Here is a 26,003-nt window from a genome sequence, read left to right on the forward strand (position 1 = left end):
TTCTAATTTAACAGGTGCGAGGGCCCAACCGTGCTGCCAGTGGTCAGAAGTCGTCATCTGTAATAAAGTTTTAGGAAACCTCAGAAAACCTTAAGAAATTCCTCAGAGTTTAGCACTAGACACTAGAGGGTAATCCCAAGTGAGTCCAAAATGAATACTTTATTATCTTACTTAGGTCAAAAATTGGGTTATGTATACTTTATTGGTGTGTGTGTGTTGGGGGGAGGGAGAGTTGGGGGTAGTGCACGACAGGCTCCTGTAGCGCTGCCTAAGCTTTTGTACTTAATGGCGTTTTTGCCCTTACATTACTATTTTAGCACTTTCATACTAAAAAATGCTTAAACGTAAAACATAACAATGTCAAATGTTTCGACATTACAGACATATTGTAAAGCATCTCAGCTACAGTTATAACTCTTTTAAATGTGCTAAAATCCCACAGTGCACCATGATTTATAGTACACATCGCTGCATGTTACATGAGCTAAATGTTTTCGAAAATGCATTGCGAGTCTCGCTACTAAGCAACAGACAGCCAAACAAACATTTCCATCCGCAGGACTAGCTCTATCTCTGCAAGGTTAGCACTCAATCTGGCGACATTATGATACGCTAAACGCTGTTTCTCCATGTATTTAATTAATGTGAGGATTATGTTTCTAAACAGCGTAAATGTAACAGTCAGAGAGGTTACTCCATGATCAGCTCAGAGCTTCACTAACTTTAATTCAGAGCTCAGATCGGGTGTTTATGAAGTTTAAACACAGTTTAGTTATTCACTTGTTTATGTTTAAGCAACCAGAATGGGCACATGTTTATAATGATAGAGTGTCTGAATGTATATGTGTATAACTGAAATATACAGGTAAGTTGTCTTTGCTTTTCTGGTAAAATATATCATTCTATTTTCTAAAATGAAAATAATATCTTGGACACATACTTACACACTTTTAGCCGTTTTTAGCTGTTAGCTTCTTTCACCTCTGATACAGAGAACATATATGTTAAAAGGGCCTTTTTCTACCGGTTTTGTCAGACACTAAAGGGCGCTCCTGAGTTTAAAATGAATAGGAATAGGAACAAAATCATGAATTAAATATGCTTAGTAGTTTTAATACTGAAAAACAAATACACAGATATTTATTCTTTATTGTTTAGCGAAATACTTCATTATACTTTCTAAAATTAAAGGAACATCAATTAGTTAGACAATATTTTGTTAACCTCTATTCACCATTTATTCAGGGCTCACTCTTTGGCTCCCTCTAGCGGGAGGTAGGAGGTGACCGCGACTCTGAAAGCCTCTATGAGCTTCATGCTAAAGAGTTATAGGAGTGGGACTGTGGCGCCCTCTACTGCCCCACCTCATACATCCACTAAAATCACACTCTAATATTAAAAAAATAAAAACAATAAATCCGAGGGGGCGTGTCCCCTTCACATTTTATAATTATTAGTTTGGACCCCCACAATACATTTAACATTAAATATTATGTAGCCCTGGTGAATTCCCATGTTATTTAAATAAAGTTTAGGAGTAGAGGAAATTCTAAAAAAGTTTTTATTTAGCCTGAGGGCACGACTAGGAGCTGCGTTGAGAGCATTTAAGACATTATTCGTTTGATCATGTGTAAAAACAATTGTGTGCGGATCAAAACAAATGCAACGAGACCAGCTAGTGAAGGTAATCTCGGTCCGCCCCTGTTGTTGTCTCATCTAATACCTCAGCTAAATCACACCTTAAAATAACACTTAGTAATAATAAAAATAACAATAATAATACAATATTATTATTAAATAGTATATATATATATATATATATATATATATATATATATATATATATATATATATATATATATATATATATATATATATGTCATAATTAAATAACATGTTCTATATAAATCTCCAATACTTTGTGAACTGGTGTCCTGGGTCCATATCATCACCATCGTCTTCAATTCTCTCATAAATAAATTCTGTGAAAGAATACATTCAGAGAAATCCTTTTAGACAATGGTAGTAAAATGGCTGTATGTGGGTGTAAACAGCTCAGATTTTGAATAAATTACAGGAAGTTCAGGCAGGTTATCCTTACCCATTAAACATGGGTTTAGATAAACACTTTGATAATCATTCTTGCTTCAACTCAGAACTGAGGCCTTTTACAAACCTGTATCTCAGACTGATGAGGATCTGATCTCACACTGTCCTCCTCCTCCACTGATACACAGAGAAGCTAAGGAGTCGGTCAGTGACTGGAAACACAACCATATAAACTTATTAAAGGTTCTTGTTTGTACAGAAGAGAATAAGGAACACTGTTTAATGAACACACAGATCCGTTCTCATACTGAACTTTATTTACACTGTCAGGAACAGCATAGGAACTCAAGCCCGCAGTCGGATAACACTTCAGAACGTCTCGCTGGGTTCTGTGCAGAACTCCAGAGAAGTGAAAGTTCCACAGGAGTGAAAGTGTGGCCGAGTGAAGCGGTGTTCATTTAGAATTCCTCAAAATCAGATTAATATCAACACTGCAGATCGTCTACGTGGCGTTAACGTGTACATTAATACTGTAACATTATTAACTCTGTATGTGTTTATTCTGTGCAAAACAAAAGAGTAATAACTGACCATCATCGCTTCATTATCTTCACATTACCATCACCTCGTTATCATTGCCTTTTTATCACTTCATTATCTTCTTCTAATCATCTCCTCAATACCATTACATTATTATCAATATACCTATACCATCTCCTCATTATGATCATACGATTATCATAAACTCATGACCATCTCCTAGTTATCAATATAACATCATTACCATATTCTTGTTGTGTCACTTCATTATCATCAACATTACCATTACCTTATTAAATCATTATTGTAAGCTCATTTTCATCATCTCACATTGTTACCTAAATTCCATCACGTTATCACAAACTCAATACATTAGCTCATCATTATAAACTCATTTCCATCTTCTCATTACATCTCATTATCGTGAACTCATTAAAAATCACCTCATTCTAAATTACTATCCCATCATTGCCATAACGTCATCCTCTTAATAGCAAATCTTAATATATTTTCTTATTAGAATCTCATTATGAACACATTATTCATCACCTTGCTACACTTCATCATAATCTCATTATAATAATCTCATATTTGTTCTGAAATAAAGCATCACATTTACAGAACACTGGGTCAGAAAGTTCAGTTCCATCTGACCACAGAAATCAGTGAGGAGTTCAGCACAGTAAAGTCCAACTTTTTGTTTTGGTTGGTGTGTGTATGTATGTGTGTGTGTGTGTTTGTGTGTGAGAGAGAGAGAAAAATCTCAAATCACAGAATCACGACAAATGACCCACAAACGACAAACTACAGAACTGTCCCATCTCACAACCCATATTCACACCTACTCTGTGTCTGTGTCTTTGTGTTTTTATCTGTGTGTGTGTGTCTATGAGGAGTTGGCTGAACCCCTTCTGAACACTAGGTGGCAAACTCGCACGCCTTCACACAGGGGTGTTTGAGAGTACAGTGGGGACTGAAGTCCAGTGAAGTGTCCGGCACAGCTCTGACCAAAACTGTGGCTCCTCCGGTCCTGCGGGGGCGCTGTGACTCACACGGCAGACTCGCGTGCAGTTTTGGAGCGAAGGGATTTGCTGCGGCTCAGGAAGGGGTAGGTGGTGCAGAAGCAGCCGGATGCCACTGTCAGGCCCAGACTGACCCAAGCACTGTAGATGGACCAGCCATACCCGTGATCCACGTCCTCTGGAAGCCCATAAATAAACGGAGGGTTTCGGGCCAGGTCATACGATATACTCGCCGCATACGTACAGAGAGAAATAGTGCAGAAAATACCTGAAACATACACATTACCACCACCTCATTATCATCACTTTATTATCATAAAATTATTCTCATATAACATTCATCTTATCATTATAAGCTTATTGCCATAGCTTTATTATCATTATCTCAATACAACACTTCATTAGCAGAAACTCATTACCATTACCTTATTTTCATCTCATTATTATCAACTCATTATTATAAATATATTAGCATTGCCTTATTAACATCAGTTCATCATATCATGTTATTACTTTGTGACCTTCTTCTCGTTACCATCACTTCATTATTATTAGCTCATTACATAAAACTCATCAAATTAATTACCATCACCTCATTACTCATTATCATAAACTCATTTTCACAGCCTTAGAAACATCACCTTTATCATCACATCATTGTCACTTTATTTCCATCACCTTATTATCATAAACTCATTACCATCACCATGTCTTAGTATTTTTTAAAGTCACCGAATTACAGCCTATCATATCATTATTTCTTTACCTTCCTCTCATTACTGTCGCCTGATCACATCATTATCGTCACATCAAGTTCAACATATCACTATCATCACTTCACTATCGTAACCTCAGTACCATCACCTTAATTATTATGATCCAAATACCACCATCTCAATACCACCACCACATTATCAAAAACTCATTATCATAGGCTTAAAAACATTGGCTTATTACACAACATCTTTACTTCATTCCCTTCTTCTCATTACCATCCCCTCATTATCATCACCTCATTACATAAGCTCTTATCATAACCTCATTACCATTACCTTATTTACATAAATTCAATACCATCACCATATAATCATAAACACCGTAACTTTACTTTTAGAGAGAGATAGAGTGCATGGAAGAGAGATATAGATGTATACAGGGATGGTGTACCTGCCATTAGGAAGAGCAGGCCGGACACATGTTGGGTCAGACTTTCCTCCCAGAAAAATCCGACTGCAGCCACGATGGATCCACACAGCAGCACCGCCGCCGCCATGCCCAGGAACCCAGCCGTGATCCGCCGCAGATCTAAACACACACACACACACACACATACACACAGATATACACACCGTCTCCATGACTACCACCCACACGGCCTACAACTCTCACCAGAGCGCAGTGCTAACACACTATTTCCAGCACTGCTGATGGAGCTGCATAATTAGCGCTGAAGGCGGAACAAAGACATACGGCACAAAACATCAACCCATAACACATGCACACAGCACGAGCTGCTGCAGCGGTGTTTGTGTGTGTTACTCTTTGATCAGCTGCAGTTCAGATTTAACACACATATACACACACAACCTAGTTATTAAAGGGCCCATGTCATGGAAACACCCTATCAGCCTACAGCTGTTTAGCCAATCAGAGTAGAGCTTATTTTAATAAACTGATATGTATTTAGTCATTAATACTGATTGAGTGCTAGTAAGGTATAATCCTCCAGTATTTGTTAGCTAAAGAGCTAACAAAGCTGCTCCATTGCTAACACTGAAGAAAACTTGACAGGAGTTAAGGGAAAGTATTGCTTTAATTCCTGCAGGTGTGTATAGAAGAAGCATGCTTACGTAAAAGGTGCCACTCATCCTGCTGGATGGTCCGGGTTAGGTTGAGTGGAATGTTCCGGAGCCGGATGGGCTGAGAGAAATGGTATTTGACAGAAGTGCAGCGGTCGGCAATACCTGCGGTTAGATCAGAGTGGTCAGCAGCTGGAAACACAGCAGCACTGCAGAGACAAAACTGCTGATACTGCTGATACTTCTCTCTCTCACACGCTCTTTCACACACACACATACACACACACACACACTAGACATTACATAACCACTAATTATTATTTCCTGACTAGTTTCATTCCTTGTCTCACTCCCCAACTGATCCCCCCTAACTACTGCACACTAACTGATGCCCCCTAACTATTGTAATATAACTGCTGCCCCATAACTTCTACTCTACTCACTGCTGCACGCCTAACTACTGCACAGTAATTGCTGCACGCCTAACTACTGCACACTAACCGGTGCTCCCTAACTACTGCACACTAACTGGTGCTCCCTAACTACTGCACACTAACTGGTGCTCCCTAACTACTGCACACTAACTGGTGCTCCCCAACTACTGCACACTAACCGGTGCTCCCTAACTACTGCACACTAACCGGTGCTCCCTAACTACTGCACACTAACTGGTGCTCCCTAACTGCTACACACTAACTGATGCCCACTAACCATTTTAATACAACTGCTGCCCCATAGCTACTACCCTACTAAATGCTGGCCCCCTAACTATTGTAATTTAACTACTGCTCCATAACTACTACCCTACTAACTGCTGGTCTTTACCTACTCTAATATAACTGCTGCACCATAACTACTTTAACATAACTGCTGCACCATAACTACTCTAACATAACTGCTGCACCGTAACGTCTCTAATATAACTGCTGCACCATAACTTCTCTAATATAACTGCTGCACTATAACTTCTCTAATATAACTGCTGCACCATAACAGTTGCCCCCTAACTACTGCACACTGTCTAATCTGTAAGCTACTATCATAAAACTACTACATTATATTAATTCACTAATAAATATATTACTTGACTGTTGGATTTTAGCAGATTGATGGTTACATTAGTCAGAAAGAAGACTATACTAGGTACTAATAGTGGCTATTAACAGACTAGACTAGACTATCCGGACTGGCATATACGCTTTCTGACTGGTGGATATATTCGCTAACTGATAGTTACATAGCAGAGGACTATATTAAGTGACCAGTGGCTGTTAACTGTCTGGTGGTTATAAGTACCTGACTGAAGGTCATATTACATCACTGGTGGCTTAATTATCTGATTAGAAAACTATAATGGGTGACTAGTTGATTTATTGTTTTACTAGTTGCTACTAGTTTATTAGTTGACTAAAAGCTATGTTAGCTGACTAGTAGCTGCGCTAAATGACTAGTGGCTATATTACCTAACTATTGGCTATGTTAGCTAACTAGTGGCTATGCTAACTGATTAGTGACTATGTTAGCTAACTAGTGGCTATGCTAATTGACTAGTGGTTATATTACCTAACTAGTGGCTATGCTGATTAGTGGCTATGTTAGCTGACTAGTGGCTATGCTAACTGATTAGTGACTATGTTAGCTAACTAGTGGCTATGCTAATTGACTAGTGGTTATATTACCTAACTAGTGGCTATGCTGATTAGTGGCTATGTTAGCTGACTAGTGGTTATGCTAAATGACTAGTAGCCGTGTTAGCTGACTAATGGCCATGTTAGCTGACTAGAAGATATCCTAAATGACTAGTGGCTATGCTAACTGACTAGTAGCTATGCTAAATGACTAGTAGACATGTTAGCTGACTAGTGGTTATGCTAAATGACTAGTGGCTATATTACCTAAATATTGGCTATGTTAGCTGACTAGTGGCTATGCTAACTGATTAGTGACTATGTTAGCTGACTAATGGCTATGCTAATTGACTGGTGGTTATACTACCTAACTAGTGGCTATGTTTGCTAACTAGTGGCTATGCTGATTAGTGGCTATGTTAGCTGACTAGTAGCTATGCAAAATGACTAGTAGCTATGTTAGCTGACTAATGGCCATGTTAGCTGACTATTGGCTATGCTAACTGACTAGAAGATATCCTAAATGACTAGTGGTTATGTTAGTTGACTAGTAGCTATGCTATCTGACTTGTAGATATGTTAAATGCTCTTGTAAAGTGTTGGGTATGTTCTTTTCTTTGTGATGGTTTAACCCTTTCTGGCACGCAGAGAATTTCAGAATGTAAGACTTTTTGATGTGGATAAATTCCAAACCCTTAAACTAAACGAGAGATCCTTAAGTGAACTCCATGCCTCAAACAGTTTATTGTTCTATACGAATGATCAACAAACCTAAGCAATGTGTAACTAAGCTGTTTGACCGGCACAACCAAGCAGTTCCGACTAGCATGAGCATGAGGACCACATTTGTCAACCAGCATGACCATAATCAAATGCAACCTAAACTATGCTTGTCAAGAGTTAAATAACCAGCTAGTTCCTGGAAAAAAATAGCTATTTTAACTGCCTTGACCATCAAAGACCAATTTAGACCATCTGAATCCGTCACATTTATATAGAACTCCAAAAACACACACACAAAATTAAATGAATTTCAACAAATATAAAAAATACCCACATATCTCTCTCTAATACGTTTAATTCCTTCTTTAAATCTGCATTATTGTTTTGTTGTTATGATGATATATTTGCATTATTGTTGTTCTTTTGATGTTCTAAAGTTCTATACGATTGTTGTACTGTTGTGATGTATCTGTTTTTATTGTTGTTTTGTTTTCTGCATTGTGGTGTATCTTTGCTGTTGTGATGTATCTTTACTCCTGTGATGTATCAATACTATTGTTGTTGCATCTGAATTGCTGAGTGTTTTTGTATGTTTTGTTGTTATTGTTGTCTGTATTATTGTTTTTTGTATCTGTATCTATTATTGTTGTGATGTTGTATATGTACTGATTTGTTGTATCTGTTTTGTTATTGTTGTCTTGTTTTATCTGTATTGTTTTGTTGTCTCTGTACAGTTGTTACTGTTTTGTTGTATCTGTATTGTTGTTCTCATATTAAATCTGTATTGTTGTTATGTTGAAACTGTATAATTGCTATTGTTGTGTTTTATCTGTTTGGTTGTTATTGTTCTCATATTGTATCTGTATTGTTTTTTTGTGTGTTTGTTGTTGTTTTGTGTCAGTGGTGTTCCTGATACTCTTTCCTGCAGGCCTCACAGCTGCCCCCCGCTGGCAGACCTTCTGCTGTTGTTTCTTCCTGGGCTCAGATTTGGCTGCCATAAAGCTCTGCAGCTTTGCTCCAAACTCTCACACACACACATAGCAGTGGGGTGGGCACACAAACACATCCTGCATGAAAGAAGGCGTGGCCAGCTGGCAAACACTGTCTACTTGTCCTTCAGCGTCAGAAGCAAACGCCTCGTCATGGCCCAGAGAGTGACAATAGCAGAAAATGCAGAGTTAAGACCCATTCAGCTCACAAACCTGAAGCTGATCATGTATGTTACCATATATTAACATACACTGCCATGGTAACATTGCTTTTGCAATTGCAAATATCAATATTTGGCACTATGTATACGATATATCGCACTATCGATATATTGTTCCACCCCTGTTGTCCCAGTACCATATACTCCCTGATATAATCGAGCAAAGGTAGTTTTTATAAAATACCTGTTTTAAGGTGTTGAGGTGACCATCAGACTTCTGCTCACTGAATGGTTCTCTGATCTGATCTGAGAGCAGGAGATTGCTCAGACCCAGCACTTAAAGGTGAAATCTGAAGGTCGGACGACTCTCAGCGGTCAGCTCTCATCCCCTACACAGCTGTCACCCCCTAATCTCCATCGACCGCCAATCAGATCCAATTCCCTCACCTGCTTCACCTTCACACACTCATCTTTTCATCTGCAGCTTCAAAGCAGAGCAGGAGCAAAGGAGGAAGAGGAGCTGCAGAGTGTTACGTGCTGAAAACCGAGAACATAAACACTCTAACACTCCTACTGCAGCACCAGTTATGCAGCCCTATAGTAACAATGCCAGCACCATCATACAGCACTGTAGCAGCACTATCAAAACTGTCAACCAGCCCTACAGTAACAATGAACTAGGGGTGTGACAATATATCGATTTTGTGATATACTGTATTGTTTTGATTATATTCTATCGATATTTGTTGTCAAATATTGATACTTTTATAGAAACATGGGTTACACTACCAACTTCACACTGCCAACATTGTCATCAGCCCTACAGTAACACTATACACTATTACCATCTGCTCACCCTGCTCAACAGTGATTTTATTGTAGTCAGATGTGCACCTCACCAAAAATGTGTTAGGGCAATGCAGACCACAGAAACTATGATTGGTCGACTGAATAACGCTTTCCTGCCTACCTTGCACTGTCCCAGATCACTACAGTAACACCATGCCAATCCCATCACATAGCTCTACAGTACCACACTGCCAATACCGTCACACAGCCCTACAGTAACACTCTGCCAATACCATCACACAGCCCTACAGTAACACTCTGCCAATACTATCACAAAGCCGTACAGTAACACACTGCCAATACCATCACACAGCCCTACAAAAACACACTGCCAATACTATCACACAGTCCTACAGTAACACTCTGCCAATACTATCACACAGCAGTACAGTAACACACTGCCAATACCGTCACACAGCCCTACAATAACACACTGCCAATACCGTCACACAGCCCTACAATAACACACTGCCAATACAGTCACACAGCCCTATAAAAACACACTGCCAATACCATCACACAGCCCTACAAAAACACACTGCCAATACTATCACACAGTCCTACAGTAACACTCTGCCAATACTATCACACAGCAGTACAGTAACACACTGCCAATACCGTCACACAGCCCTACAATAACACACTGCCAATACCGTCACACAGCCCTACAATAACACACTGCCAATACAGTCACACAGCCCTATAGTACCACACTGCCAATACCATCACACAGCCCTACAATAACACACTGCCAATATCATCACACAGCCCTACAAAAACACACTGCCAATACTGTCAAACAGCCCTATAGTACCACACTGCCAATATCATCACACAGCCCTACAAAAACACACTGCCAATACTGTCAAACAGCCCTATAGTACCACACTGCCAATATCATCACACAGCCCTACAATAACACACTGCCAATACCGTCAAACAGCCCTATAGTACCACACTGCCAATATCATCACACAGCCCTACAATAACACACTGCCAATACCGTCAAACAGCCCTATAGTACCACACTGCCAATATCATCACACAGCCCTACAATAACACACTGCCAATACCATCACACAGCCCTACAATAATACACTGCCAATACCGTCAAACAGCCCTATAGTACCACACTGCCAATATCATCACACAGCCCTACAATAACACACTGCCAATACCATCAGACAGCCCTAAAGTACCCTGCTCACCCTCACTCTCCACTCACACAGCCAAAAGTAACACTCTGCCAATGCCACCACAAAGCCCAATAGTGTTCTGTAATTTGTTTGTTATTTGTTTGTACTGAGCGGGTCACCCCGAGTAGGCTGGGTTCTTCTGACTTAGTCTTGGTTCCTTCCAAGGTTTCTTCCTCTTAAAAAGAATTTTTCCTTGCCACTGTGTCACCATAAAAATTTGCATATCTGTGGCGCTGCTCATAAGAGACCTGTTTTTCTCTATATACTTTTGTTGTAAAAAGCACTATATAAATAAAATAAATTGAAAACAAAAAATTGAATATAGTACCACACTACCAATGCCATCACACAGCCCTACAGTAACACCATGCCTATGCCACCACACAGCCCTATAGTACCACACTGCCAATACCATCTCACAGACAGCCCTATGGTACCACACTGCCAATACCATCATACAGCCCTACAGTAACACACTGCCAATACCATCACACAGCCCTACAGTAACACACTGCCAGTACCATCACACAGCCCTACAGTAACACCATGCCAATACCACTACACAGACCAACAGTAACACTACTCACCCTCACCCTCCACTCACACAGCCCAACAGTATCACTACTCCCCCCCTCACTCACACAGCCCAACAGTAACACTACTCACCCTCCACTCACACAGCCCAACAGCAACACCACACACCCTCTATTCACACAGCCCAACAGTAACACTACTCACCCTCCACTCAAACACTCCAACAGTAACACTACTCACCCTCCACTCACACAGCCCAAGAGTAACACTACTCACCCTCCACTCACACAGCCCAAGAGTAACACTTCTTCACCTCCACTCACACAGCCCTACAAAAACACACTGCCAATACCATCACACAGCCCTAAAAAAAACACTATGCCAACACAGTCATACAGCCCTACAGTACCACACTGCCAATGCCATCACACAGCCCTACAGTAACACACTGCCAAAACCATCACACAGCCCTACAGTAACACCATGCCAATACCATCACTCAGCCCTCACCCTCCACTAACACAGCCCTACAGTAACACCATGCCAATACCATCACTCAGCCCTCACCCTCCACTAACACAGCCCAACAGTAACACTGCTCACCCTACACTCACAAACTCCAACAGCAACATTACTCAACCTCACCCTCCACTCACACAGCCCAAGAGTAACATTACTCCAGCTCCACTCACACAGCCCTACAGTAACACACTACCAACACAGTCATACAGCCCTACAGTACCACACTGCCATCACACAGTAACACTACTCACCCTCACATCACTCAGCCCAACAGTAACACTGCTCACCCTCACCCTCAATCACACAGCCAAACAGTAACACAGCTCATCCTGTGAACACACAGCTATCTTACTCTCAGCTCAGTTATTCTTGTTATCCTGATATTTGTTGTTTTACTATTTGTATACTAACACACTTCCAACACCATTAAACAGCACTACAGTAACAAAGCCCTACAGTAACACATTTCACACCTTTACCCTCCACTAACACATCTTGACAAATACACTGCTCAACAACACCTCTTAACACAATGCCAAACAGTAACACTGCAAACGCTTCAGTTGCATTGCACTCCCTCACCATGCACTGCCCTAAGGAAACTATGTACACCCCTAACCTCAACTCCCTACAGTAAAACATCTTTGTTCCTTGTGAAGCCCTACCCGAATGGGATAAGTTTTTCAGGGGGTCCTCTGGTAATTTTCTCTGTTATGGGGGGTTCTCTGTGATTTTATTCCCATCTGGAATGACCATGTATGTGTTTTCTCAGATGTTTTCTCAAAAATACAAAAATACAGATTGAATTACCTACTGTTTTTCGCTAAATTCTGTGGTCCTACAGTATTTTAAATCCCGTCTGGTGTCACATCTCTGAGTTTTGTCACCTCACGTTTAAAGAATTAGCTATTTGTCCATTGCCACCACAATTAAACATTAGGCACACTTTTCCACTGAGATTCATGTCATGTGACTGAGAAAGCCTAAAAATTCACTGGTCCTTCTGTTTTTTTAATTGCTGTCCAGATGCAAGAGTTTTATCACTGAGTAAAAGTGTGAAATATTTTTCACAGACATCCCCCTGAGAAACAAATACTGTCCAAATAGGGCTTTAGATACAATCCTCATAAAGCCCTTGTTTTTCCTTCCTTTTTGTTTTCTCCCTTTTACATGTACATGTAATAAGTTGCCTGTGTTGATTTCATGAATGCTGGTTGCTGCCAATAACCATATAAAATAATTCCATTTAAAACCTTCAGAATCCGAGTCAGCAATGTTAGAATTTTAATTAATTTAATTAATAACTTTATAAAAACAATTGTATTTTTAATATTAATTAAAACTACAATATTTGTAAGGTGCAAGTAATTTTATGAGACTGATTACTTAATGAGATTTATGCCACCAGCACCTACAAACAATAACTCACATTCTCATAATACCCCTTAGCCACAGCTATCTTACTCTCAGCTCAGTTATTCTTGTTATCCTGATATTTGTTGTTTTACTATTTGTATCTGCTGTGCTATCTGGTGACAGCAAGAGGAGGATGGGTTCCACACAAGGTTTCCATTGGAATATCTTCACCTACTTTATCTTTGTATCATTTGCATTACATCCACCCCTACATTCAGTAATTAGTAGTAAATAGCCTGTCTCCAAATGTTATCCTTTTTATTTAAATCTCCATCCATTTTTCCTTTTAGTAATTAGCATGGCATCACCTGTTATCTTTATTAATTAGCATATCTACACCAACCTTTTCTTTCTATTATTTGCATAACCCCACCCCTACATTCAGTAGCATGGACCCCACCTGTTAATTTTATTAATAAGCACACCTCCATCCACTTTTATTCTGGTCATTAGCATTAACCCCATCAACTTTTTCCTTTCAGTAATTAGCATGGCTCCACTAGTTGTCTTTATTAATTGTAATATAATTAATTATAATATAACCGTGCATTAAGCAGTTAGCACTATTTAGCAGACCTCACCAATTATCTTTATTAATTAGCACACCCGTATCTACCTTTCTTTTGGTCATTAGCATAAAATCCCCAACTCTTTTCTTTCAGTAATTAGCATGGCTCTATTCTAACCTCATCCACCTTTCTTCTGATCATTAGCATAAAATCCTTAACACATTCCTTTTAATAATTAGCATGGCTCTATTCTAACCTCATCCAACTTTCTTCTGGTCATAAGCATAAAATCCCCAACTCTTATCTTTCAGTAATTAGCATAGCCCCACTTATCTTTATTAATTATAATATCTAATCCCACCTTTGCTTTTTAATATTTGCATAGCCGCACCCCTAAATTAGCAATTAGCAGTAATTAGCAGCCTCACCTGTTATCTTCAGTAATTAGCACCCTTGTATCTACCTTTCTTCCGGTCATTAGCATAACCCCTCCCATACTTCCCTACCTACCCAGTCATTTGCATATCCCCGCCCCCTCACCTTTGTTAATTAGGGTGTCTATGTCTTGGTCCCGCCCCCGGAAGTAGCACTTCCTCCACAGGCCTGAGTGGGTGGGGAACAGCGGTCTCCCACACTCCGTCTCCAGTATTCCCAATCCTGCGATCGCGCGCCAGTTCTCCAGCAGCTCCTCCTCAGTGCTACCCACGTGGATGGGCCTCGCGAGCGCCCCCCCGCGCCGCGTGCTCCCCACCACTGCCCCCGCCGTCCCTCCCTCCACCAGGGGCAGGTGGTAGATGGGCATGTCGCGGTTCTTCTGGTCGTTGGAGTCCGAGCCCTTCCGGTCACAGTTCCGCTTGTGGTTGCGCGTGTCCGTCTCGTACCAGTGGTCCGAGCAGAGCGCAAGGAGGAGGAGGAGCAGCGAGAGCGCGCTCACACACACCGAGAGCGCGGGAACGCACCGCTCCATCACTCCGCCGCTCTGTCGGTCTAACGCAGTGTCTCTCTACCGCCCTGTTTCTCTCTCTCTCTCTGCTTCACACACGCGCACAGGGCGGAGACGCGCGAGAGAGCGAGCGTCCATCACTCACACTTACACACTCACATTATCTACCTTGCACATACATACATACACACACACATGCATACACACTCTTCTTTCTATAGAGCTACAGCCATTCTGCTACACCCAACCTGAGCGCGAACACCTCTCCTCTCCTCCTCTGATCTCCTCGCGAGCTCTCTCACCTTTCTCTCTCTCCCTGCCCACCCCCCTCACGTGCACACACAGCCCCCCCACACCCCTCCTTAGCAGTGTGTCCTCTGTGTCCGAGAAGAAGGTGAACCCACTGATGATGATGGTGAACGTCTTGATGATGATGAAGATGATGATGGAGAAGAAGATGGTGATGAAAGTGATGATGAGGAAAATGTGGAAAATGAATAAGATCCAGTGTTAAGCTTGCTCGTGCGCTCAGACCCCTCTCCCTGTGCAGACAGCTCGGTGTGAGTGTGTGTGTGTGAGTGAGTGTGTGTGAAGGTTCCTGAGCAGAGCCAACAATAGCGGTGAGGAGGATGGGGCGGGTCCAGCAGGCGCGAGGCGCACACACATACACACACACACTCACTCAGAGAACGCGACTAACCCTACTGATGAAGATGATGATGGTAAAGAGACCGGTGTCCTCGTGCACAAATGAAAGCAAAAAAATAACATCAGAACACAAGCTCCACCCAGTGTGTCTAAACAGCCAATAGAGGATGGAGCACCAAAAACACAAGCAAAACATGCATCCACACTCATATCAGTTTAGTATTGATTAGTGTGTCATTTTTTCTGATAAGTGTTTTTTTAACCATACTTATGTAACAGAGTTAAAAAGAACTGCATAAAATTATATGAATTCTCACAAAATTATTATTATATTAACCTTTAGTAAACAAAAGGGATTCTTGTTATATTTTTTTTTACTCCTGTTGGAGGCTGGTTAATGTGTTTTAACAGTAAAAAGGTGGTTATTTTTCTGTGCTTTTATTTTGAACGACAAATCCCTGCACCAGCAAGGCAACTGCATGTTTTTTTTTTTATTAATTATCCCCCTGCGCCCCCCGTAGCTCCAGAGGAGCTTGCAAGCAGCGCAGGAGGTAAGCAGAGCTGAGAAGCTCCGTAAAAAGTGCTGTTTTAAGCAGATATAAATATTTTTAAGACAAATTACCGGCAAAATTAGGTTTTATGTCAGTTCTGGTAACACTTCTATACATTTGTATTGAGTATTGAAGCATATTTTGCCTTATATTTACTTATTTCTGCCCCAGTTGGGTTTTCAGTTCTGAGTTACAGCCGTTTTGGCGCCAAAGCACTACATGTGCCTGAAAATGTATGCTCATGTGCTGTGTTTTCCTTTGTTTCGTATTTTATAGATATACATGCAGTTGCAGTCACTAAATAATCGGCTGGGATTATTTGTTTGTTTGTATGTGCAGGTATGTTGTGATTCTGTTCATTTAATTAGTGTAAATGTTCTGTTCTGTTATATATATATATATATATATATATATATATATATATATATATATATAAAGAGAAAAAAAAAACTATACGATCACATGTAACAGATTAAGCTGCTTATTTTATTTTCTTTTCTTATTTTATTTTCTTAATTTTTTGTGCAGCTATATGTGTATTCAGTTCTTTTTCATACTGTTTGTGTATGTAAAGGGCTCCAGAGGAGCTTGCAAGCAGCGCAGGAGATATACATGCAGTTGCAGTCACTAAATAATCGGCTGGGATTATTTGTTTGTTTGTATGTGCAGAGTAATAAAGACCAGAGGAGAGAAAGAGACAGCCTGCCTCCCCGCGTCTTTCTAACTTCCCACCAAAGGGTCTAACAAGTGCTATAGGGCAGCAGGAGAGCCGCCACATTGGTGCCGTGACCTTTTCATTTGGATCATCAGGATCAGCTCAACGCAGATCGCCGAGGGAGCTGCCAAGCATCATTAACGGTGGTCAGAAATAATTTAGTGCCAGTTAATTTTTTTTTTTATTTAATGAGAAGCTGATTGTTATTGTATTATGTTAATAATTTGATTTGTTTTGTCACTACATAATTTGTTCAGCGTAGAAAAAAAAAATGGCTCAGAAAATGAGTAAAAGTGAAACAAATGAGTATTCAAGACCTAATTTGGGCAGAGGCAGAGGATTTAGCCATAGCCCAAGTTGGTCTCCTATGGGGCAGTACTTGAGAGACAGTCCACACACTTCAACTCCTGTGTGTGACAGTGCTAGTCTTGAGCACTTAGCCGATATTGTAGGTCAGTTAGGCATACAAATAGGTGACTCAATAGCAACTAGGCTAATGACAGCAGGGCTTTTTGACAAAGATGCTGACAAGAAAAAAACAATGGATAATACAGTATCATGCTCAAGCAGACAAGACACACCACAAGTAACTGTACATGTTAAAACTGAACACGAGCCTAAAGTGTTCAGAGGTGACAGTTCTGACAAATTCTCAGTACAAGAGTGGGTCGACATGACTAAGACATGTCTAAAAAAACAAAACTGTGCATTGACTGATCAAGCGGAAGAGATCTTAAGCAGACTAATGGGCAAAGCCAGAGATGTAGTGAAGATCGCTCTAAGGAGCAACGAATCACTAGACGTGACACAGAATCCAGAGCTCATCTATGACATTGTCATACGCTACTTTAGTGAGTCCTCCTCATGTCTCCCTCTTGAAGACTTCTATACCACGTTGCCCAAGCCTCAGGAAAGCCCTGTTGATTACTGGATCAGGCTTAATAAAGCTGCAGACACAGCAGATGAAGGACTACGACGGCAAGGACGGAAAATGGAAAATATTAGTGGAGAAGTAGCTCGCATGTTTGTCAAACACTGCTCTGATCCAGAACTTTCATGTGTTTTTAAATGTAAACCAATTGGTGACTGGACATCAAGGGATATTCAAGCAAGAATTGATGAATATCAGAGAGAATTGAGGGCTTCGGTTAAACCTAACAGCCACAGCTACTTTAAGAGTCACCCTGTTTCAGTTATTGATGCTGAGTCACATCAAACAGCATATGTCACTCCTCCGGCTGGCATGGATATTAAGCCTATGTCTCCATGTCCTTCTTATGTTCCTGCCATGCCATACGCTGCTAATACCTGTCCAGTTCCAGCTTGCTTTCAGGCTCATGATCAGCACATCCAGTCACCTTCTCCTTCAAAAAGTGCGCATCAGTCAGATGGAATTGTACTTGGACGCATGATGAATATGTTGGAGCAAGTTCTGTTGAAAGTGGAACAACGCAATAGTGCCTCTCGAGCTCAGCAGCAAAGATTTCGTCCTGGCTTAAACTCTACCCCATGCAAGGTCTGTAAAGATGGGAGTCACACCACACTGTCCCATTGCAAGTCTGATCGTCTCTGCTTTAGCTGTCTAGCCCCTGGTCATTCCAAACAGCAATGCCCAGATAGACCTACAACAAGTTCAAGACTACCTCAGGGAAACTAGGCGACCTGTATTCAGTGGGGGAAAGTACAGGTCATAATGTAAACTCCCATTCAGACAAAATAGATGTTGAAGATTTTCTACAAACTACTGACTCTGTTTGTACAGATGGAAATGTAGACATTGTGTTTCAGAACACACAAATTGTTGGCCAGAGTGACAGTTTATTCTATACACCTGTGAAAATTAGCAACAAAGTGACACTGGGTGCGATGTTGGATAGTGGCTCAATGGCATGCACGATGAATGAATTCGCTGAGCGCACTCTACTTGACGCAGGTGCTGTAACTGAGCTTGACAGGTTTTCATGTGATGTCACATTAGTAGGCGTTGGAGGTCGACGTGTGAGTCCAAAATCAGCCTTTAGTGTTGAAATGGAAGTGTATGGTTGCAAAATGATTGTGCCTACTTTAGTAGTAGAAGGGCAGCACGATGAGTTAATTCTGGGAACCAATGTGATAAAACACATTTTAAGAGAATCCAAGAAATGTGACAGTTATTGGAGAGCCGTTTCCAAGCCACGTTGCCCAGACCCTGAAACAGAGCAGTTCTTGTCCATGTTGGCCGGTTTAAACCGCTGGAGTGGTAAAAACGTACCAGACAAAATAGGTACGGTGAAGTGTAATTCTGCCACCTACCTTGAACCTGGTCAAGAATATCTTGTATGGGGAAAGTTGCCGAAGACCACTTCAGTTTCACCAGGCAGTGCAGTCATGACTGAATGCACGTCATCTCATTCAGTTCCAAGAGGCATTATGGTAGCCAGAGTTATAACTCCTTTGTGGGGTGACAGATGGGTTCCTTTGAGGATCATGAACATTTCTGACAAACCTGTTTTACTGAGACGCAACGCAAAGCTTGCAGATGTCTTCCCCTGTGTCGCAGTAGAAGATTTTGAACTGACAAGCTGCCCTCAGAGCATTCCACCCAGCCATGCAGCACCTAATCAAGCGAAGGGTAGAGTATCCTCTGAAGAGAAGCTAGCATCTCTTGGTCTTGACAAAGTGGACCTAAGTCTATGTGATGTATCAGAGGAGTGTAGAACTGAGCTATCTGACCTAATTGTCCAGTATGAAGACATATTTTCACGCCATCATCTGGACTGTGGAAAAGCAGAAGGATTTGTCCATAGGATCCATCTCACTGATCAAAAACCATTCAGACTACCTTACCGGAGAGTTCCACCAAGCCAGTACCAAAAACTGAGACAGGTTTTAAATGAAATGGAGGAGAAAGAAATCATAGAGAAATCCACCAGCGAGTATGCATCACCTCTGGTACTCGTATGGAAGAAAAACGGGGAATTGCGGTTGTGTACAGATTTTCGTTGGCTGAATAAGAGAACTCTTAAGGACGCACACCCATTGCCTCACCAGGCCGACTGTCTGGCTGCACTTGGCGGAAATTCTTTATTCAGTACAATGGACTTGACTTCTGGCTTTTATAATATGCCATTACACGAAGATGACAGAAAATACTCAGCCTTTACCACCCCAATGGGCCTATATCAGTACTGCCGCCTTCCTCAAGGCCTTTCAAACAGCCCAGGAAGCTTCATGCGCATGATGACTGCTATTTTTGGTGACCAAAATTTCCTAAGTCTGTTATGTTACCTCGATGATTTGCTGATTTTCGCTCCTGATGAAAGAACAGCACTAGAACGCTTGGAAATGGTGTTCAACAGGCTCCGTGGGCATAATCTAAAATTGGCTCCCAAGAAGTGCCACTTTTTAAGAAAGTCTGTAAAATTCCTTGGGCACATTATAGACAAACGGGGTGTGTCTACTGACCCAAGCAAAGTAGATAGTGTCTCAAATATGTCCAAGGCAGATTTAATGGAAGCTGATGGTGTAACTCCTTCTGAGAAGCGCATTCGTTCGTTCCTAGGAATGCTAAATTACTATCAGCATTTCATCCCAAATTACTCATCTCTCGCTAAACCCCTCTTTTCATTGTTGACTGGCCAAAAGAGGAAGGTGAAAGGCCGTAAAGTATACAAGAGTGCTGTAACCAGCCGAAAACTGAGCTCATGTGACTGGACTTCTGATCATGACCGTTCTGTTGATGAACTTAAAGCAGCCCTTGTCAACTCTGTTGTGTTAGCTCATCCAGATTTTAGTCGCCCTTTTCTACTCTCTACTGATGCTTCTTTGGATGGACTTGGTGCTGTCTTATCACAGGTTCAGGAAGGGGAGACAAGAGCTAGGCCGATAGCGTTTGCAAGTAAGACACTAACCCGCTCTCAGAGGAACTACCCAGCTCACAGACTGGAGTTTCTTGCTCTCAAATGGTCAGTGTGTGACAAATTTAGCCATTGGTTAAAGGGGCACGAATTCACAGTTTGGACAGATAATAATCCGCTCACCCATATAATGACAAAGCCAAAACTCGATTGTTGTGAACAGCGCTGGGTGTCTAAGTTGGCTTGCTACACTTTCGATATCAAATATGTGCCAGGTCCACAGAATGTTGTAGCAGATGCCCTAAGTCGTGTCCCCTTCATCAAGTCACGTGTGAGCTACAGATTGTTACACGAACCATTTGAAACGCTGCTCAGTGAGGTCAGAGGAATGTCAGACTCCTTGGTTGAAGAAACATTCAGGTCTTCGAATGAAAGTACAAGTCAAGCATGTTCGCGTAATAATCAAAAGATCACTTCTGTACACCAGGCCCAGTCAGTATTCAATCTGTCTCAGTCAGTTTCAGCACAGGAAGTTTCCGCCATTTTTGACTCTCACAATGAATGGGAATTGGGAGCGAGAACTCGTGGAGTAGATATGGTACACCACCTGCCCCAACTTGTCCCTGATGGAATGGACAACTTGCCTGTTTTCTCAGCAAGAGAACTGCGTGATGCCCAGTGCCAAGACAGAACCCTTTCTCGTGTGTTGTTCTACGTAGAAAGAAACCGCAGACCTTCAAGGAGAGAGCGGTCAAAGGAGACAGTCCCAGTTTTGAGAATTCTGAAACACTGGGAAAAGCTCGTTTTACACAATGGTATCCTGTATAGGATCTCTCGTGATCAGATGTCAAAGGTGAGACGACATCAGTATGTGGTTCCTGAGTCTCTAAAAGACAAAGTTTTGAAAGGAGTTCATGAAAGTGCTGGTCACCAGGGCCAGTCTAGAACCCTCAGTATTGCCAGGCAGAGATTTTTTTGGCTGCACATGGACAGAGATGTTCGTGACCACGTCCGCCACTGTCAACGCTGTATTGTGAGCAAAGTGCTAGAGCCTGATGGAAGAGCACCCCTGGAAAGTATTGTCACCTCTAGGCCATTGGAACTTGTGTGTATTGACTTTTGGTCAGCTGAGGACTTGCACAATAAGTCTGTAGATGTTTTAGTTATAACTGACCATTTCACCAGACTGTCCCAAGCTTTTGTCTGCAAAGACCAGTCTGCCAAGCAGGTGGCAAAAGTCCTCTGGGATAGGTATTTTTGCATCTATGGATTCCCAGAGAGGATCCACAGTGATCAAGGGCCAAGCTTCGAGAGCGAGTTGATTGTTGAGCTCTTAAAATTGTCTGGCATCAGAAAATCACACACTACTCCCTATCATCCGATGGGAAACGGCTCCGTAGAACGCTTTAATAGAACACTTGGCAACATGATCAGAGCCCTGACACCTGAGGCAAAACTGAATTGGCCTAGACACTTACAGACGCTGACATTCATGTACAATTGTACAATTAATGAAACGACAGGTTATGCTCCATTTTTTCTCATGTATGGCAGAATTCCACGTCTTCCGGTAGACATTCTATTCAAGAATGTCTTGAATGATCCAGACATAAGCAGCTATGACAGATATGTAGCAGGACTTGCTGAGGATTTGAAGAAAGCTATGCTGATTGCACAGGAACATGCAAACAAAGAACAAAACAGACAAGCCAGACTGTACAACAGACGAGTTAAGGGTGCCACAATTGAAGTTGGTGACCGTGTGCTTGTAGCCAACAGAAGAGAAAGAGGCAAGAGAAAAGTGGCTGATCGCTGGGAATCAACAGTTTACACTGTCACTGACAAGAATGCTGGAACACACACATATAAAATACGAAACACACTTACTGGTCTTGAAAGAATAGTGCATCGAAATCTTCTCATGTTGGTAAACTTCTTACCTGTTCAGGATGTGCCTGCAGCCTCAAGTCCTGCATCTTTTGTTTCCTCTGAACACCCGTCCATCTCCGATGATTGCACAGTGATGCCACATGATCACTCACATGCTGAGCTAGAAAATTGCTCATCTGTAAGCAGTGATAGAACTGAAGTTGATCATGTTCAAGATGAACACACAGACTCTGACAGATCCGTGCAAACGATGGATGTATCTACTGTTCAAGACAGAGCAGATATCAATGCCTCACCTGTCCCTGCCCAGTCTGACCCAGAAGCAAGAACAAGAGAGTGGATCACACAGCTTCCCATCAATGGACAGCCCACAAATGCTTGTGACAGTAGCACAGTTAGTCCATTAACTGGTCTGACAAACCAAGCACCACCTAATAGTGAGATTGACAATTCTGATTCTGTCCCTTTCAGTCCTAGATATGACTGTGAGACAACTCAGGACTGTACAAGCTTATCTGGACCAGAGTGTCCTCCTGTAGCATCAGCTCAGTCTGTCAGCTGTAGAGACTCACAGCACACAAATGTGTCAATTTCTAATGATCAGATACAGCATTCTGACACAATTAATCAGTTAAGAACTCGGTTGGGACGTGTCATTAGGCCTGTAAACAAACTTCTTTACACAATGTCAAGACAGAAAGTCATTAATAATCTTTGGTAGAATGTTCAAACAGTTTATAAAAATATGTGGTTGAGACTATAAAAGGCTAAAATGAGTTTCAAAACAAAGTTATGTTTTTTTTTTCTGTCTCTTTTGTTTCCCTGTTGCTGTACTTTTTTTTTGTTTTTTTTTTGTTTTTTTTTGTATCTACTGTAATTATCTGCACTCTGTCACACTGAGAAACATACACAGTACATAGGCATTTATTGTTTAAAATTTATGGGTTAGTGTGGGATGTTTAAGGCATCCTACAACTGGTAGCTGGTTGGAGAACTTGACGTCATTCTCTTTCCACTTCATCCTTGATGGATACTTTAAAGTCAGTTTATATATATATATTTTTATATATTGAAACCCAAACTGTGTTTTTTTATGTATTGCAATTCCTGGTGTGTGGACAATTTTGTCAGAATTCAGTGGGGGAGGGTGTAACAGAGTTAAAAAGAACTGCATAAAATTATATGAATTCTCACAAAATTATTATTATATTAACCTTTAGTAAACAAAAGGGATTCTTGTTATATTTTTTTTTACTCCTGTTGGAGGCTGGTTAATGTGTTTTAACAGTAAAAAGGTGGTTATTTTTCTGTGCTTTTATTTTGAACGACAAATCCCTGCACCAGCAAGGCAACTGCATGTTTTTTTTTTTATTAATTATCCCCCTGCGCCCCCCGTAGCTCCAGAGGAGCTTGCAAGCAGCGCAGGAGGTAAGCAGAGCTGAGAAGCTCCGTAAAAAGTGCTGTTTTAAGCAGATATAAATATTTTTAAGACAAATTACCGGCAAAATTAGGTTTTATGTCAGTTCTGGTAACACTTCTATACATTTGTATTGAGTATTGAAGCATATTTTGCCTTATATTTACTTATTTCTGCCCCAGTTGGGTTTTCAGTTCTGAGTTACAGCCGTTTTGGCGCCAAAGCACTACATGTGCCTGAAAATGTATGCTCATGTGCTGTGTTTTCCTTTGTTTCGTATTTTATAGATATACATGCAGTTGCAGTCACTAAATAATCGGCTGGGATTATTTGTTTGTTTGTATGTGCAGGTATGTTGTGATTCTGTTCATTTAATTAGTGTAAATGTTCTGTTCTGTTATATATATATATATATATATATATATATATATATATATATATATATATAAAGAGAAAAAAAAAAACTATACGATCACATGTAACAGATTAAGCTGCTTATTTTATTTTCTTTTCTTATTTTATTTTCTTAATTTTTTGTGCAGCTATATGTGTATTCAGTTCTTTTTCATACTGTTTGTGTATGTAAAGGGCTCCAGAGGAGCTTGCAAGCAGCGCAGGAGATATACATGCAGTTGCAGTCACTAAATAATCGGCTGGGATTATTTGTTTGTTTGTATGTGCAGAGTAATAAAGACCAGAGGAGAGAAAGAGACAGCCTGCCTCCCCGCGTCTTTCTAACTTCCCACCAAAGGGTCTAACAAGTGCTATAGGGCAGCAGGAGAGCCGCCACACTTAGATACCCAGGGTCGTAGTCTTGGTGCATGGCCCAAGAGATACAGATCAGTGACAGATGTTTTGTCAATTTGCTTATATAATTCAGAATGCATTGTTCCATCAGTGATGGCAAGTCTTCCTGGCCCATGATGGAGTAAAACCGATGACCAAACAATGATGCTACCACCGTGTTTCACAGTTTTTCCTTTTTCCAAACATAACTCTTTTCGATTAATAAAAAAAACAATTTTGGTGTAAATTGGGAGAGCAGACCCTTTCTCCTTGCAACTCTGTCAAGCACACTGTGTTGTTCAATGTTGTCCTAATGGTGGACTCATGATCATTAATATTAGCTAATGGGAAAAAGTTAATTTGGGTTCCTCTGTGACACTGCAGACTATTACACACCTTGTGTGTTGTTTGACCACTCCTGGGAAGAATTATAATGATGCATTTAAGTTTAAATTAAATCTGTCTGGCTGTGAATTAGTGGAGTATAAACTCTTTAAAGATGGTTTTGTAAAGATGGCTTTTTTAGTCTGATGAGTTCCTCAGTAATCTCAGTACTGCAAAAAATCTAATAATATATAATAATATAATATAATATATAAAAAATCTAAAATACTGGGTAGTGCAAACTATAACAATCATTAATACTGATGAAGTGTCCTGTAGTTAACTAGAATCTGTAATATTTGTGTGGTGTTCTGTGGTAAAGTATAATTATTCATAATATTGGTGCAGTGTCCTGTAGTAAACTATATTAATACATAATAAACAATAATAGTGCCCTGTAGTTTCTATAATGTCGATTTAAGATCCTGGAGTTAACTATAACCTGTACCACTGGTGCAGTGTCCTATAATGTGATATAGATACTATGGATAAAGTGTCCTGTAGCTAACTATAATCTGTAATCTTGCAGTGTTTTGTAGTAAATCATAGTAATTCATATTACTGGTGTCCTGTTGTAAACTATGGTGATAAATAATACTTAATAATGGTGTCCTGTTGTAAACTATAGTGATAAATTATAATGTTTTATAGAAAAGTATAGTAATAAATTATAATAGTGTCTTGTAGTGAACTGTAGTAATAAATAATAATAATCCTGTTGTATTTATAATGTTGGTTTATTGTTCTGTAGTATAGTAATTAATAATAATAGAGTAGTCCTGTAAGTCTATAATATAATATAATATAATATAATATAATATAATATAATTACACTCTAGCTGTATCATTACACCTGATGAACACACTACTTAGGCGCCCTTCCTAGTGCGCTTTTC

The 26,003-nt window shown here is 40.6% G+C and overlaps 1 protein-coding gene across 2 annotated transcripts; it reads right to left on the reverse strand.

Moving 5' to 3' along the window:
- Window positions 1–2,344: 2,344 nt before the first annotated feature.
- On the reverse strand, window positions 2,345–15,620 carry tmem178a (transmembrane protein 178a). 2 transcript variants are annotated; one of them, XM_007229981.4, is made up of 4 exons: window positions 14,478–15,620; window positions 5,462–5,575; window positions 4,783–4,916; window positions 2,345–3,879 (listed from the first exon to the last, which is right to left on the reverse strand). In XM_007229981.4, exons 1-4 carry the CDS (start codon window positions 14,902–14,904, stop codon window positions 3,730–3,732), a joined length of 825 nt encoding a protein of 274 aa, XP_007230043.3. In that variant the 5' UTR covers window positions 14,905–15,620; the 3' UTR covers window positions 2,345–3,729. The 2 variants fall into 2 exon arrangements, with proteins under 2 accessions (XP_007230043.3, XP_007230042.1); XM_007229980.4 differs by having other exon boundaries at window positions 4,779–4,916; window positions 14,478–15,613.
- Between the last annotated feature and the right edge of the window lie 10,383 nt (window positions 15,621–26,003).

The sequence above is a fragment of the Astyanax mexicanus genome, chromosome 23 (assembly GCF_023375975.1).
Source record: "Astyanax mexicanus isolate ESR-SI-001 chromosome 23, AstMex3_surface, whole genome shotgun sequence".
NCBI lineage: Eukaryota > Metazoa > Chordata > Actinopteri > Characiformes > Acestrorhamphidae > Astyanax > Astyanax mexicanus.